Source organism: Ambystoma mexicanum, chromosome 5q, assembly GCF_040938575.1.
Source record: "Ambystoma mexicanum isolate Mex_15411 chromosome 5q, UKY_AmexF1_1, whole genome shotgun sequence".
NCBI classification, from domain to species: domain Eukaryota; kingdom Metazoa; phylum Chordata; class Amphibia; order Caudata; family Ambystomatidae; genus Ambystoma; species Ambystoma mexicanum.
This window is the reverse complement of record NC_090933.1, coordinates 895251307-895268163: the sequence shown is the minus strand read 5'-3', so window position 1 is coordinate 895268163 and position 16857 is coordinate 895251307. Positions and strand designations below refer to the sequence as shown.

The following is a 16857-nucleotide window of genomic DNA, read 5'->3' as shown; positions in this document are numbered from 1 at the left end:
CACAAAAGAGGGGTATAGACCTTGGTTGAAACTCTTGAAGAGCAAAATGGATACATTTAAACCTTCTTTATGGGCGGGTGTATTTTTAAGGCCTTGTGTGACACCTAGTAATTTGGGCAAAAACACCTTTACCATTCGGCTTAGAATGGACCTAACATTTCTTGGCTACATATGTGCCTGAATCAGTGTTTGGCTAGCAATATAGCACAGAAAGTTAAGCGATTGTAGTTGATGTCAGTGTAATACCTGCCAGCGCGTGCCTGGATCCTGGCCAACACTGCCCTTTATCAGATCAATACATTATTAAATCCGAACACTTGTTACTTAAAAGAAAACAGAAAGATTGTGGTAGCAACTAGCAAGCACCATATAAAAACAAAAGTTATTATTCTGATTTTGTTTCCTACCCCGCTCATCTTTTTAAGTCGAGTGGCACAAACAAATCCAACACTGCAAATGAGTTGTCAACTTTGCTGGTTGTCCTCTACATGACCTTAACTGCAATTTGTGTTATTTATTTTGTTTGTGGATGGGCATATAGATATTTCTTTAATTTGTTTTGCTTGCACCAGTTAACATTTTCCCAATCTACTGTTCTTTGGGTGGTCGGAATGTAAACTGGGAGCTTACCCAGTAAGCTTACCCAGTAACCATAAGAGGTCAAAGACAATACATTTGAAAAGAAGATAGCCTTTGGCAATAGAGAAAAGATACAATCCAATAAGGGGGAATGCCATGTGATTACAGGTAAGCATGCATTTGAAAATAATGTATATATAATCTGTTGCATTAAGTTACATAAAAGAATAACAGTTGTATCTGCTTAAATACATTAAACACTGAATTGCACTCTTTCAGGTATGCAAAATTGAAATGGGCTTTCGTGAAAATGAAATACAGCACATGATCACCTGTGTTCCAAAGATCCTAACTGGAAACAAGAGAAGATTGACAGAAATATTTGATTATGTACATAATAAAATGGATGTTCCTCATCAGTGCATTGTAAAATTCCCACAGGTAACTTTTTATTGTATTGTATTGTATTGGTCATTTATATAGCGCTCTTTCCCCATTTGTGTGGCATCAATGTGCTTTGTGGTTGGAGCGCCCTCAGTGACCGCAATCCATATGTCGGAGGTTCTAAGAGTTAAATTAAAGATGCATGTGTGCATTTTGCCAGGTTAGGACTCGGGTGGGATGGCTAGGCTCCAGTAAGCATCCCAGAGGTCAGGCACGTGGGCGGGTGTTGATGGTTTAGGATAGAGTGCTAGTGTCGGAGCTTCGATTTGTGGCAGCTAGACCGGCATGTTTCGTAGGTTGTTGCGTTATACTAATGGCAGAGGTGTTGAGGTACATCAGGTGTTTCAGTGTGGACGGCTATGTGATCTGCTAGACCAGAATAGCTAGGCATAGCTGCATTCTAGGGTGCATGGATGGGTGGCCATGCCTATGGCCTGTGTCCACAGACGTGTTGGGAGGTATACATAACGTAAGCTTGGATTGAGTACAGCTTCAATGTTTTTTTTCTTGGTCCAATGCGATTGGCTGGTCTCACTTGTTGTGGTCTCCCTGGAACGAAAGTCTGAGCAGTGGGAGAGGGGGACCGGGGGTGGGAGGTGATGTACTATCATCTGTCGGTGTGCGCCCTTGCGAACACTGCCGGCATTTGTGGGGTATTGGTGGATAGGAGTGTTGTTGTGTTTGGGTCAGTGTTTCTGTGCGCCTATCAGGAGGATAGAGTGCAAGAGGGTTTCAAGAGAAAGAAGGGAAGAGACAGGTTTTGAAGACCTTTCTGAATGGCAACCGATCAATATTGCAGATGTGCAGGGGTAGGGAGTCGCAGATGATCGCCGCTTGGACGGAGAAGGAGGATCCGCCCAGTCTCCTGGAGTTGTTATGTGGGACAACTAGGAGAGATACTGTGCCAGATCTGAGTGTCCTTGAGCGGTGGGAGTGAGTGACTTTGTCTTGGAGGAATTCCGAGCCGGTGTTATGGATGGCCCGGTAAGTAATGGACATGGCTTCAAAGGTAGTGCATCGATCAATAGGGAGCCAATGGAGGACTCTTTGTGTAGAGCTGATGTGTTCTGTGGGAGGTAGGTTAATGAGCAGGCGGGCCGCAGCGTTTTGGATTCTTTAACCCTGGTGTGCCTAGGTAAAGGCAGTTTGCATAGTCTAAGCGGGAGAGTATGATGGAGATGATGGCAGAGAAATGGTGAGGTATGGGAGGATACACCTGGGGATGTGTAGATGGAAGAAGCAGGTTCTGGATACAGAGTTAATGATAAATCCATGTTCAGTGTGCATCTGGGGTGTTTTACCAGGGTGGAGGTTGCCGGTGGGGGGCCTATGGAATTGAGGCCAGGGAATAGGTTGGGGAAGGAGCTCTGTCTTCCTGCACACAGACTAGAATTTCTGTTTTCCAGGATGTAGGATGAGGTGGTTGGTAGTCATCCAGTAGTCCATATCCGAGAGACAGGATGACAGATCTGGATGGTTGGAACCTGGCGATTTTGAGATTTTAAGGATGATCGGGGTGTTGTCTGCTTACTTGTAGCAAGTGAGATTGTGGGAGTGGATGAGTGTGGGGAGTGGGTTTAGGTAGATGTTGAAGAGGAGGGGGGATAGGGATGCCCCTTGTGGGACCCCTTTTTGTTATTGGTCGTGAGTTGGAGGTGAACGGGTGGAGGAGCATGATTTGAGAGTGATTAGAGATGTAAGAGGAGATCCAAGAGAGGGCAGTGTCTTTGATTCCTAATGAGTGTACCCTGTCTAGGAGGATGGTGTGGTTGATGGTATCAAAGGTGGCAGAGAGGTCAAGGAGGATGAGTACAGTGCAGCCTTATGCATCCGCTGTTCTTTTTTTAGGTCGTCCCAGGCAGACACAATGGAGGACTCCTTTCCTCTGAGAGGTATGAAGACAGATTGAGCAGGATCCTGGAGGTTGTCGGCTTCAGTGAAAAGGCAGAGCTGCTTGTATGCTGTACGGTACATGAGTTTGGCCATGAAGCGGGTGTTGGAGATGGGCGGGTAGTTCTGGGGGAGGAGTGGGTCGAGTGTAGGTTTTTTGAGGAGGGGTTTGATGTAGGAGGTTTTTAAGGCTTCTGGTAAGGATCCCAATGTTAGGGAGTGGTTGAGCATTGAGCGTGTGATACTGCCTGAACAGGTTGAGGGTAGGATGTTTTTGATGAGGGTGGGTGGGGACATTTTTTCCAATTTAGAGATGATGGCAGTGTGTCTGTCAATAGCAACATTGTGGAAATGTTCTGATAAGGTGTTACATAGGGATTGGGAATTTGTGGCAGAGTGGGCGTGGGTTAGAGCAGCCCGGAGAATTAAATTCAGAAATGATTCCATGCAGTTTCTTGCTCGGGGTGCGAGAGTTTAAGATTCTGTTCCCATAGAATGCTTTCTTGGTTTTTCTGATTGCCAATCTATATGCTCTTGTTAGTCTTTCTAAGTTGTGTTCTGGGCGGTAGGGATCGTTCTCCATGTCTGTTCCAGATGGTGCTTGAGGGTTTTTAGTGATTTGAGGTTGGCGGTGTACCAGCTGGGTGCTGAAATCACATCGAAGATGTGGCCTCGAGTGTGGGTGGGCGACGAGATGCATTGTGTTATGTGGAAGGCTTCTAGGTTATCTGTGAAAGATTGTGTCATAGGGTTTTAGGGTGAGTCAAACCAGATGTTGAAGTCACCTAGGATGTTAAGTGTTGGATGTATGTTGAGGTTAGATGTCAGAGGGTCGCAGAGGGTGTCTGTGAAGTTTTTGTTGTAGGCTGGGGGGTCTGTAAATGAGTAGGAAGCTGTGCAAAACAGAGGGTAGCTCAGGAAAACGCGTTTGTCTTGGAAGAAAGATAATGCAGCGACATACTGGTTCGAATCCTGATCCCGCATGTAGAAACCACTCGCTGGTATTAAGCGTGTTCTATGTGAAAAATAAACTAAATAACTAAAATAAAATTTGAGTTTTACCAGAAGGGATTCATAGTCTGTGGTTGAGGTGTCCTTAATTAATAATGGGAATCAGTGTTTGAGTAGTATTACAAGTCCACCATCCCTTCACGATCTGTCGTGAACAGTAAGGTTGAAGCGGGTTGGGAAGCACTTGTGGGCAATAGGCTTGTAATCGTCGGCAAACCAGGTCTATGTGATGAAAAGGCCGTCTGGATTTTCTTCTGTGATAAGGTAAAAGATGTGGAATTCTTTTTTGGAGACTGACCTGGCATTGATGAGGATGCAAGAGAGTTGGTGGGGTATGCTTGTAAGTGTTGGACGGGTCGGGTTGGGAATTGCCGGAGGAGCGGGAGTGGAGGAGGTGGAGGTGATGGGTGGGTGTGGGATGGTGTGGCCAGGGGAGGGCATATGGGGAAGGGGTTGTTCGAGGTGGGTAGGGGGAAGGGATGGACAGGGGAGCATGTGGGCGTGTGAAGGGGGACCAGTGGGGATGGGCAAAGAGGGGAATAGTGGTAGGACCGGATTGGGTGCCAGTGGGAGGCTTGGGTCCTATAGCAACGTTGCAGGGTTTTTGATCTGGATTTGAGAATGGGTGATGCTAGATGGGGCCTGAGGTGGCCTATGTCTGGGCAAAGGCCTTGACTATTGGGCAGCCCATGGGCTGTGGGTGAGAGTTGGGGGAGGGGGGCTGTGGTGGTTGGGGTTTTGGCCAGGGCTGCTCTTGCTGCGCCAAGAGTAGGGATGCATGAGTTGGGGGCGGGATTGCTATGTTGTTCGGGAGAGTTGCGAGCAGAGGGTGCAGGTGAGTAGCTAGCAGGGAGTGGGGTCGGAAGGTTTGTTTACTTGGGTCGCTGGGCTGTGTGGTATGCACTGGGGGGTCAGTGTACGGAACTCCTGCTCTCCATTGTGCCGCTCTCGATTGAACGCAGCAAGAGCTACGTGGAGGATGTAGCAGTTGGGGGATGGAGGGTTGACCAAGTGAGGAGGAGGGACGTATACCTTGGAATTCTGGAGGGTTGGGGGGGGGGCTGCAAGACGAGGTGGAGGGTTGGGATATTGGGCTGTGGGTTTGGAGCGGTTGGGTTAGGTTGCGGTGAGTCTCGTCAGACCTACTGGCATGCGGCTTTGATTTGGTCAGTGTGAGGCATGGTGTCTATCCTGTGGGTGGGATGAATCCTAGGGTGGGAGGTCACACACGTGTGGATGGTGTGGTTGGGTCAGGTGTGGGGGTAGGGATGGTGGTTAGGTGGTTAGGTCTAGAAACAAATACCTGGATTTGGGACACCTGAGTAGAGGGTGGAAAGTCGAACTGGGGTTCAACAGTATATGTAGATTCACCTGGCCTTTGGATTCCTGGTTAGAGGTAGGAAAGCTCATGGTGGGGGCACAACCGAGAATGCAGTAGCACCAAGGTTTTGGGACACCTGTATAGAGGGAGGAACGCCTAAATGCGGGTACAGCAGTAGACACTAGATTTGGGACACCTGGATAGCAGGAGAGACGCCTAAATGGGGGTACAACAGTATACAGTAAACGCACTAACATCTAGATTTGGGACACCTGGATAGCGGGAGAGACGCCTAAATGGGGGTACAACAGTAGACGGTAAACGCAATAACACCTAGATTTGGGACACTTGGATGCTGGGGGGATGCCTAAAAAGGGAATAACAGTAAATGCAGTAACCACAAGGTTTGGGATATCTGGATAGAGGAACAAATGCCTTGCATGGGCTTCTAGGTTGACCGTAGACAATTGGCCTAAATGCAAGTTATGGTCCACTAAAACAGTTTGCCTAAATGCAAGATATTGCTACCTGACCCAATCTGTCTGACTGCGAGATGTAGCTGACTAACAGATTGTACCTAGATGCGAGATATGGCTGACTAACAATATCTACCTAGATGTGAGATATGGCTGACTAACACAATGTACCTAGATGCCATATATGACTAACATACAACGTGGGCTACGCGCAGCAGACTACAAGCTTTTAGGTAATACAATAGGTTGGACAGTTTAATGAGGAGCAGTAATGGCTGGTCCCCATATCCGAAACTCGCTTAGCATGTAAGTTGCTGCTGGTTGACGGTTGTGCTGCAGGCGAACACTGGCAAACACAATCTGGAGCTGCTTCTGCAAGATCTACCATTTGCCCCAGGGAGCTTAGCCGGAGGAGGCTGCAACAGGCAGGGGGCTGCCCTGTTAGAAAAAGGTAAAAATAGTCCACGCTGCAAACATTGCAATTCATTATTCAATATCTGGTTATTTTAGAAAAAAAGGGAACATGCATAATGTCACGTCTAGTATCTCGAGACGCAATTAACACTGTTGCGTGAAATTATGAACTGGGGTAATGATTTACAAAAGATTGATGTGCGCCTTTATTATTCATACAGGTTTGAAAAATATTAGTGGCATAAAACATGAACAATTAATGAACGGAAAGGGAAGAAATGCAACTTCAGTTCATTCCAAACATAAACAGTTACTCAATAATAAGACCAAATGTTCAATACAGAAAGTGCAATAGGAACAATTATTCAATGTACAAAGTAAAACCGAAAGAGGGAAAACCACGATAAACAAATCTGGAATTTGTTCATCACTTTCGCTAATCCATAGAGGTATGACTGTCTAATCAAGGAGTATTTATAAAACCTCTATTGGACATGGTACATAAGTTTCCATGTATTAGTCTGCCTATGTGTAAGTAGAAATCTTGATTTCACAATCGTGCCCCTCCATGTGGTTTCGGCACATTGGCACATTTTGGCGAGCCAACTGATTGGCATTCAGTAACGCCTTCTTCAGGGCAATGAAACAAACCCTAGGGGGAAGCTGACAAGATCTGGTTCAGAAAGCGTAAAAGTGTTTGGGTAGGAGATACTCTAATCTGGTTCAACATCTGCCCATGATGTCACAACTCCCTGGGTTTGGACTTACTCATAAAGGAGGGGGAGTTCCAAAGAGTAGAGTCTTCTGGACAGAGGGCACTGTACATTGGAAGCGCAGCCTGTGGTCACGTCCACGGTTCTTTACTGGTGGTCCCCGGAATTTGTAAGGTGCCAAAATGTCAAAAACACCAATTGGACAGGATCCTGCATGAGAACAACGCATGGTATAGTGGTAGGCATGCGTGGCAAAAAGCAAGGAGAAAGAATAGGCGTGTCATCCACCTGTATAAAACTCAAGAGTGAGGATCTAAAAGAGAATGTACACATACCTCAATGAAGAATAGTCTGTCTCGTTATTATTTCTGTTGGGAGCGTGCCTTCTGTTATCCTCGCACAGACTGTATTGTTTGTTTGAGCCAAAGTGCTACATTAAAGGAAACAAGGGAAACAGTTTGTTTGCCTTGTGGGGACATGCTTTCCCTTGCTAATATGGGTTCCGCTTGATGATATGAAAAGGCTTACCTTAATAGGGTTGAATGCACCAGTGAGCGTTGCACGTCTTTTTCTTGGGCTTGAATCCCGATAGTATGCCATGCGTTGCCATGGTAATGTAATGCGTATCGCTGAGGGGAGTGTTATGTTACAGTGAAAGCTATGTGCAGCGCAACAAAAGGCGTGTCCAGGTTAGTTTATACTCTAGAGGATAGCTCAGGGGCAACACGGTTTCGCTTTGTGGAACACAGAAGAAACCGGGTTGTTGATGTTCCGTCATGGTAACTGCTCGTGTGGAGCGGATTACAGCATGCATCGTAGTTTGCATGCATACTTCCCAAAACGACCCGCAGACCCAACTCACTGTTGTATTAGTAGGTGTGCTGGCACGTCTGCGAGGAATAAAGACAGTCAACATAGATGAATCAATCACTTGTGTTGGTATCAGGTGAGAACCCTAGGCGGCGGGAAGTCAGCCCGCCAAAATAGTCAGTCCTTGGTGATTGTTAGTGAAATAGACACATCAGCTGGTGAGGGGGCTGAAGACTGGGGTGCAAAAATAGTTATTGAAAAACATGTCAAGTTTACAGTGGAGGTAGAAATTCCTTATTTAGACCTTGTTGGTGAGTGTCCAGTCTGTGTATTCAACAGGCTTCTTTTTGTAGGAGACTCCTCAGGACATTAGAGGATTCTTTTACCACATCTAGAATCCACCATGTGATGTCATCCACTTTGTGTGTTTATGCTCAATAATATAATGGTTAACCAAGGGTGCTGAGAGATTCTTGCACCGTATTTTGGACCTATGTTCACAGATTCTTGTGTGCAGTGGTCTGGCTGTTTGGCACACATATCTTAGTCCGCAGAGGCATTCAATGCAGTATATCACCTGCTAAGTTTTCCAATTGGTTAGGTTAAATAGTGTCCACGTCCCTGGTCGGTGATCTTTAATGAGCTTAGGGCCCAATCAGCGGTTGGGGGCGGAGACAGAGTGCAAAGCAGGACGTGGCCAAGGGGAGCGCTGGATGTCGCTGGATGGAGGCTGAAAGCGGTAAAATGATTTCAAAAATCAAATTTTAATCCAGCCAGGTCTGGATGGAAGGCAGAAGTCAAGGGATTGCACTTACCGGCCCAGGAGATGGAAACAAATGCTGGTGAAGTGCTCTGCTGCAAGCCTACACCCTTGGGGTGTTTCAGTGGGCTTAGGGCCCAATCAGCGGTCGGGAAGTGGTAGGGGGCGGGAGGCAGAGTGCAAAGCAGAAAGCAGCCAAGGGGAGCGCTGGATGTCGGGGATGGATGCTGAAAGCGGCAAAATGATTTTAAAAAAATCTAATTTTAATCCAGCAAGTTTTGGATGAAAGGCAGGGGTCAGGGGATTGCATTTACTCTCACAGGAGCGTGAACATATATGTATTGCAAGCTCAGTATTAAGGTTTACATCTTTTTAACATTGTACTTCAGGCCTGACTCTCATCCTGGACTCTGCACTAGTGGACCGGAGCGTGAACCAGAACTAGCAACATTTGGTAGCAAGCCTGCACCACCTGTTTTGGGGTGGGGTGAGGTGAGAGTGATGTGCTGTGCTTGTGAATTCTTGGAAAATATTAGAAGCGTTCACGTATACTTGTGGGAGTTTTAACTGCCAACCCCCCCGCCCCAGCATTTCTGACACATGAGCAGAAAGAGAATAGACAATAAATGTTTTTAAAAGTTGACCAATCACAGCTACCTACTAGAATGTGGAACCTTTAGACAGTCTCCGGAACCCATCTCATGTTACATTGAGGGCCACAAGTTTGTTAACGATATCACTGAAATATCGTGCTAGTTAACATTTGAAAATGTGGAGATAATGTATTTTTCTTATCCTATAAAAAGAGATGGTGCAAGCATGTTTTGACATCAACCAAGCTTATGTCAGTCCCCTTTCCTACATACTTTGGAACATTCCGCACTATGGGCCAGGATCGGAGCATTTTTTTTGTAGCACAAAACAATTTCTTGTATTGTTTAGCTTTCATGCAGGGCTAGAGAATGCTTCAACTTCGCCCTGCCGCCTCATGGCACGCCTGTGACCCTGCCCTTCAGTCTTTGTCTCCGCGCAGTCAGGATCAGATACTTGTAGCACCAGCAGATCTTTATCTCACTGTTTTTCTTGTCAAAGCCTTTCACCATTCGCTCGAGGTAGCAGTCTTATTTTCCCACCGTCTATAGTGGATAGTAAAGGGTTTGCATCCTCTTGGTCTTCTGTGCGTCACTAAGTAGCACTCAAGCTCCAGTGGTCTCAGTCCTCCGGCAGGCTGTCGGACCCTGTTCAGGTGCCGCCCTCGGTCGCCCAGGACCTTCTGTGGTGGGCCGTCGAAGGCAATCTGATGAAGGGGGCCCCATTTTGGCTGCCCTGGCCGGAGGTGACGATCGTGACAGACGCATCCCTCATGGGATGGGGAGCTCATGCCAACGAGTTGACAGTCAGCGGTCGTTGGTCTCCGTCGGAGTCCAGACTCCATATCAATCTGTTGGAGCTGATGGCCGTCAGGCTAACCCTGAAGGCTTTTCTGCCGACTGTGCGAGGAAAGAGTGTCCTGATTCTAACGGACAACACGGTGGCCATGCACTACCTCAACAAAAAGGGGGGGGCAGGGTCACTTCCTCCGTGCAGGGAGGTGATGCAGCTCAAGTTCTGGGCCATCCAGCAGGAAGTTTCGATCTCGGCTGTTCATCTGGCCGGAGACGACAACGAGACGACGGACGCTCTGAGCAGGCAGAGCACGGTCTCTCATGAGTGGGAGCTGGCTCAGGAGATTCTCCTGGAGATCTTCGCCCTTTGCGGGACCCCTCAAGTAGATCTCTTCGCCTCCAGTGTCAACCGGAAGTGTGAAAGGTTTTGCTCACGGGAATTTCCTCCAAAAGGAGCCTTAGGAGACGCGTTTGTGGTGGTTTTTCTGGTGCCTGGTTGGGATTTGAACCTTGTTCTTAAGTTTCTTATGGGTGCTCCGTTTGAGCCTTTACATTCTTGCCCTTTGAGGCTGTTAACTCTGAAAACTGTGTTGTTGGTTGCGGTTACTTCCGCTCGCAGAGTGAGTGAGTTACAGGCACTTTCAGTTAAGCCACCCTTCACTGTGTTTCATAAGGACAGGGTTGTCCTTAAAGTTCGTCCTTCTTTTCTTCCGAAGGTGGTTTCAGAATTTCATTTGATCCAGAAGGTTGTTCTTCCGGCATTCTATCCTCCTCCACATCCTGGTAAGGAAGAGGAGAGGCTCCATAGGCTTGATCCTAGGAGAGCGTTGAGCTTTTATATTTCGCGCATGTCCCGGATCAGAGTGGACCATCAACTTTTCATTGGTTACGCTGGAAAGCTTTTGGGACAAGCAGTGACGAAACAGACTTTGTCTCGTTGGATTATTTTAGCTATCTCCGAGTGTTACCGCTTGGCGGGTAAGGACCCTCCGGCTGGTTTGCGGGCCCATTCTACCAGGGGAGTGGCTGCGTCTACTGCCCTGCAGAGGGGTGTTCCTATTCGTCACATCTGTGATGCAACCACCTGGGCTTCAGTACATACTTTTGTACGTCACTACTCCCTCGATTCCATCAGAGGGCAGGATCTGGCCTTTGGCAAGGCAGTCCTATATTCCGCAATTTGATTGGGCATGCTAAATTTGTGTTCTAAATTCTTTTCCCACCTCCTTGCTTGGTACTGCTTTGGGAGTCCGTCGTAGATATGGAATACGTCGGAGGACCCAATCCCCTCGAAGAACAAGTTACTTTCTTACCTGGTAACGTTCTTTCGATGGGATGGTCCGACGACGTATTCCATATCGCTCCCTTCCTACCTTCCCCGTTGCAGAATTTCTTTTGTGATTGCAGCTTGCGTTCCGCAAGGCCTTGTGTGTCTGACTGGCAGAAAACTGGTGGCACACATTCTGGGGGAAAAAAACTATAACTGGGGCTATGGGCGTCGTGCGTCCTACTTATCACATCGGGTGACGTCGGCCGTTGGAGGAGGTCCTCGGGGACGGCGCATCGACGCAGACACCGAAGATTTTTTCCAAAGCAGCACAGCTGTGGACATTACCTGTCAGAGATATGGAATACGTCGTTGGACCATCCCATCGAAAGAACGTTACCAGGTAAGAAAGTAACTTGTTCTTCACACTCCATTTATGGAAATCATGGCATGAGGCGTGCTCCTTCTTACTCTCGCTGAGACAGCTTGAATGGAGTTGATTACACTTTTCTCACACCTGCGTATTCATCATCTTCGTGAACTTCTCTTATCGGACCGATCGATTTGAGGTTCTTGCAACAGCAGGCTACATGACCCTTTCGTCCACACTCCGGACACACTTTGTGGGTTGTCACATAGTCCTTATCATAAGCCAGGTGGTTACTGCTGCCATGGCTGTAACACTTCCTGCTGTGTCTGAAATTCGATTCCTTAGAGGGTACCAATATTAGCCATCTACTACTGTTGGTGCGAGACATAGCATCATATTGTATTTCTCTCCCTTCCTTGTCACTCTTTCTTCCCATCATCATCACTTGTTTCTGAGATGCCTTAGTGGTTTTGTTTATTGCTCCTTCATCAGGAACTGCCTTGTGGTTCTCTGAGTTCTTGTCACTGTGAAGTGACTTGATGCAGCTCTGTGTGCTCTATACATTTTGCTATCTCAATGGCCCTTGCCAGTAAAGGGTTGCGTTCTTTCCACATCTCCTCCTGTATCTTGTCATTTGAGCACTTAATCATTAGTTGATCTCTGAGATGTTCTTCTTGACAGTTAGTAAATTGGCACTTCACTGCCAAACCCCTCAAAGCTGTGATGAACTCCTCAATGGATTCACCCACCTTTTGCTCTCTGTTGGTGAAGTGATAGCGCGCCAATATAGTGTTCTCCTGAATTTCATAATGTTTATCGAGCTTGGCAATGGTTTTCTCATATAGTCCCACGTCTCCCAAATCAGTTGGCTCTGGTAAACTTTTCAAAATGTCTTGACCGGCAGACCCTCAGCCGTGATAAAGGAGAACCTCCTTCCTATCATTTTCCAGTTATTTGTATCCAAAAACAGCTAGCACGTATTTGGTAAACCCATCTCTCCAATCCACCCAACGTACTCTGGGTTCACCTGGTGATGAGAGAAACAAGAGTGGGCCAGGATTATTCGCCATTGACAATAAACTGGCTGCCACTATGACGTAGTACACAAGCAACAGAACCTACAATAAGCTGCTTAATAACTGACAACTTGCACCAGGTGTCCTTGTAACATACTCCTTTATGAAGAGCAGCATGTGAATTGTTACAAATGTCTCTGCAATGATCTCCATGTAGATAACCAGAAAAGAACTGCAGTCCTTGTGCAGTTTCCTCACTCGGAGCGCAAACCACAGTTTAAACCATGAAATGTATTTTACTTGGTGCTGTTCGCTCTGCGGATAAACCGAGGCCTTTAATGTGAGAGCTTTGCTCCATTGACAATGGTTTATTTATTTATTTTAAAATTCTTATAAGGTACTGCATGCCCATAGGCCTCAGAGCGCTCCAAGAGAAGAATGAGAAAGATACCGTAGAAAATGAGTTAAAATCTTTTTGGGTAGATTGAACAACAAAGTTTTCACATGTTTCTTAAAGACAGAAGTTGAGTGAGCTATTTTGATGTTCATAGGCAAGTTGTTACATTGAAGTGGAGCATTAAGTTCAAAACTGCTATCGCCAAACTTTTTTAGGCAAGTTCTTGGCTGGATAAGCTGAAAAGTGTCAAATGAATGTAACACTCTGCATGATGTTTTCTTGACCAGTCTATTAGAAAGATAGAGTGGTGCCTTGGCATTCTGGCATTTATAGGTGAGAGACAGAATGTTGTGCCTAATTCTCTGCCTCACCGGAAGCCAGTGACGTTTCTTCCTGAAGGCAGTGACATGGTCCTGTCTGGCCAATCCAAAGACTGCCCTCACGGCTCCATTCTGAACAGTTTGTAGCCGTTTCAGATTCCCTTGAGATGTCCCAATCATTAAACTGTTACAGCCATCCAATCTTGAATTTATTAATGAGAAAACCAGGCGAGATCTGTTTGAGTAAGATATGGTTTTATCTGATGTAATAACTTAATTGCATATCCACAGGATGAGCGAATCTGGGAGACCTGTTTTTCCCTTGAGAGATTATCATCCAGCATCACTCCCAGGGTTTTCACTTTTTTGCTCACAGGTATGACATTACCCACCACCTCAAATGGTTCGTACTGTTGAGGGAGATTCTTTAGTCGAGGACTGGATGCCATAATAAACAACTTCATTTTAGAGTCATTAAGGGCTAATGAGTTAAATGCCATCCAGACTTGGATTTTGGCACAGATGTAGTTCACAACCTCAGCATCCTTTAGTTACCAGACAGCTCAAAGTCTCAAAATGGCTGCACGTTTTGCATCTTTCTGCTGAAGTGTGCAAGCGATTTGCAAGCTGTACGCTTGTCTCGCAGCTAGCATAGGCACCAGGTTGCCTTAGTGGGGAGCGCTCTTCGTTCAGCACCGGGTGGGTTTTCCTTTTTCTTTTTTTAAAGGTTTCTTTTCGCTCTCACCTTGAAGACCGTGAAATGCGGCGATCTCTCTGCACTGCGTCTTCCTCCTGGCACACCTTCTCTGATTGTCAGCAGGCACACGTAACGATGTCAGAGGCTGCTGCTTCTATTTTTTCTTTTACCTCATCGCCATTTGTTAGGATCAAATGGTGAAGGCTTCAGGAATTGCATAAGGACATGGTGATGTGACAATAAAGATAACTTTACTTAAGCAGGTTAAATTACATCAGGCCAGCGGCCACTGGCAACCACTTGCCACCAACGGACTCTGTCTGGAACCTGGAACCATGCAATGCTCCAAGACTCCCCATGGTTCCAGGTTCCAACATGTTGACAGGAAGAACCCAGATACATCATAGATGGAATGTTGTGGCAATACAGCACAGATGCAATGATTGCTAGAAACTGTCAATACTCACGCGAGCCAGGAATACAGCAGATGTCAATACTCACGCAAACCGCGAATACAGCAGAGATCTTGCAGAACAAGAAGATCCTTAATGTTGCCAGTTGCTTAGGCCTATTTGGGCCTCCCCTTATAGGGCGACCTTCCCTGTAAAATAACACCCTAGCCGTATAAAGGTACGAGGACACGATGGAGATTTACTTGGTAGGGAAAAAAACCACCAGGTATTCACCAGGCATTCACCAGGTTGTAAGAAATGAAGGATGGTTTTAGGATTGGAACTTCATTTGAAACCTGTAGAGAATGAGATAATATGCTCTAACACTAACATGAATAGACAGGGAATTGAGCTTTAAAAGGAAGATGTTGAATGGTGGCAAAAAAAACTGCTTTGGGATTGATGTTTTCTGATGGGACTCCTGGATTGGAGTGGTAGAACAGGAAAATGGTTTCTGGGATCAGAGAAAGTGAAAGGTGAGAGGGGTTAATATGATTAGTATGGACCTGCAGACCCGGACGGAACGAGGACGCTCTAAGGGATAACAGATGATCAGTGATTAACAGCAAGGCGTCCACAGTTCAGTGCTCTCTGTTTGGAAGGTTGGAGAAATGTAATTCAATCCGTATCCGTGGTGTTCTTTAGGGAAGTCGTAAAGCGTTATGTTCGCAGAGTTGCAAACCAGCAGAAAACATGCAAGCAATATCCCACGATGAGCCGTGAAGACAAAGCAGGTCAGAAACAGCAAACAGCTTAAATCGTGCTCCAGAGGCAAGTCAAGGTTCCAGGCAGAGGTCGGTAACAGACAGTTGAAATAGTTATCCAGAGGCAAGTCAAGGATTCAGCAAAAGGTCGGTAACAAGGGCAAGGATCGAAAGGTAGCAACTATAGAACTAAAAGCACAGAACTTACTTTAATCAGAAGCACTCGCCGATGGATTCCAAGCTCCTTTATGCTTCTGTGTCAGACGCTTGGGGTGATGACGTAGTCGCGTGCACCCAGTGTTGGCAGAGCGTCGCGCAACCATGTCAACAGCAGAGACGCATGGCCGGTAGGGAATGGAATGTCGCCTGAGGCCGCAGCGTTGATACAGATGCCATGGCAACCACCAGGAGCGTTGTAAATGCTTAGCGGGAGATCCTGGATTAATGGAACAGCTAATCCATGGCCCTGGAACGGGGACGGTGACAGTAACTAACATAACTGAAAATAACATGGCAACAAATGCCAAAGTAACTATAATACACAAGTGCCTACTAATGTAACCAACACCCTGCACATCTCACGACTGGCATCACATGCAGCATTCCTAACAGTTCCCCATTCAGGGATAAAACCACTGACCAAGCCGAGGATCCCCGCCTCTGGGCTAAAATGACCAGAGGTACGTCCCAGTTTCCCCATTCTGGGACTAAAGCAATCAGCGGCAAGGCCGAGGATCCCCACTTTTACCCCAAACAGAAGGGAAATCCTTGTAAGGCACCCTGGTAAGGGGCTAAAAAAAAGCAGTCAACACAGAGGTTCCCACCAGTGGGACTAAAATTACTGGGATGACCCCCCCCCCCCCCCCCCCGAGGAGCCATCCAGTAGGGTAATCAATTTGCTGATGTAGCCGAGGATCCCTCAGAAAGGGCAAATTTTTAGTAATACAGGGGTTAACTTAAGCAGGATACTTTCTCTAAAACACCCCCAAAGAGCTCATTGCGAGGCTGCAGGGCAAAAGTCACTGTTTCCACAGGAAGCTAAACTGACTGTGACAGAGTCTACATTTCAGCTGATCAAGATGGTGTCTTGGCACGAGGGAACTGATTCAAATATTATATTTACGTCATCCTCAGTTACCACATCTGAAATACAAACAAAATCTTCACCTAGCTTCTCTGGATAGAGGACATTCTATGTGTTTGGCTTCGACACAGATGTTGTTGTCCCTGACACTCTTTGCCATCTATGTCAGCTCCACTATATTATGGGGATCCATGGTTGGCCAGACCACCGTGGCAACTGACTATGTTACAGTCTTGGACCAGGCCGACTCCCGCGCTAATGCCTGTTCCTCAATTCAAGGGCACCTGCAAAGTTCTAAAGAAGCCTTTTTTTCCTGCAAAATTTCAGATGCGGCTGCATTCTGCCCCCCTGAAAGAATACTTTAAGGATTTGTTTAGAGAGATTCTTACTCAACTTCAGGACCAACCTAACCTTGATGAATCACCTGTGGCTCCCCCAATAGCTTCTGCATCACAGGGAGACCCATTTGATGAACCTCAACAGGCACCTACAGACCCTGAGCTTTCCTGCCAGACACAAAATGCCCTTTTGGGGAACCAGCCTGATGCCTATGGAGACGAAGAGGGTGAGGGCGAGATTCCGTCATCAACAAGCACATTCCATGACAGACTTATGGATCCAATGAGATTTTGGGAAATTCCTATACCTGTAACGTCACCATTAGAAAAAGGCATCCTTTCAGGTGCATTTTATTTTAAGGCTTCAGAAAAGTCTGTAGCCAACTTACAGTCAACTTACATAAAGATG

At 46.6% G+C, this 16857-nt stretch overlaps 1 protein-coding gene across 2 annotated transcripts in view; it reads left to right on the top strand.

The window, feature by feature from the left end:
• MTERF3 (mitochondrial transcription termination factor 3) overlaps positions 1-16857 on the top strand; it is a 703041-nt gene that overhangs the window by 586236 nt on the left and 99948 nt on the right. For both annotated transcript variants that reach the window (XM_069621399.1, XM_069621398.1), the window contains one exon: positions 859-1020. In XM_069621399.1, the coding sequence (XP_069477500.1) occupies positions 859-1020 (162 nt within the window). The remainder of the gene's footprint in view (positions 1-858; positions 1021-16857) is intronic.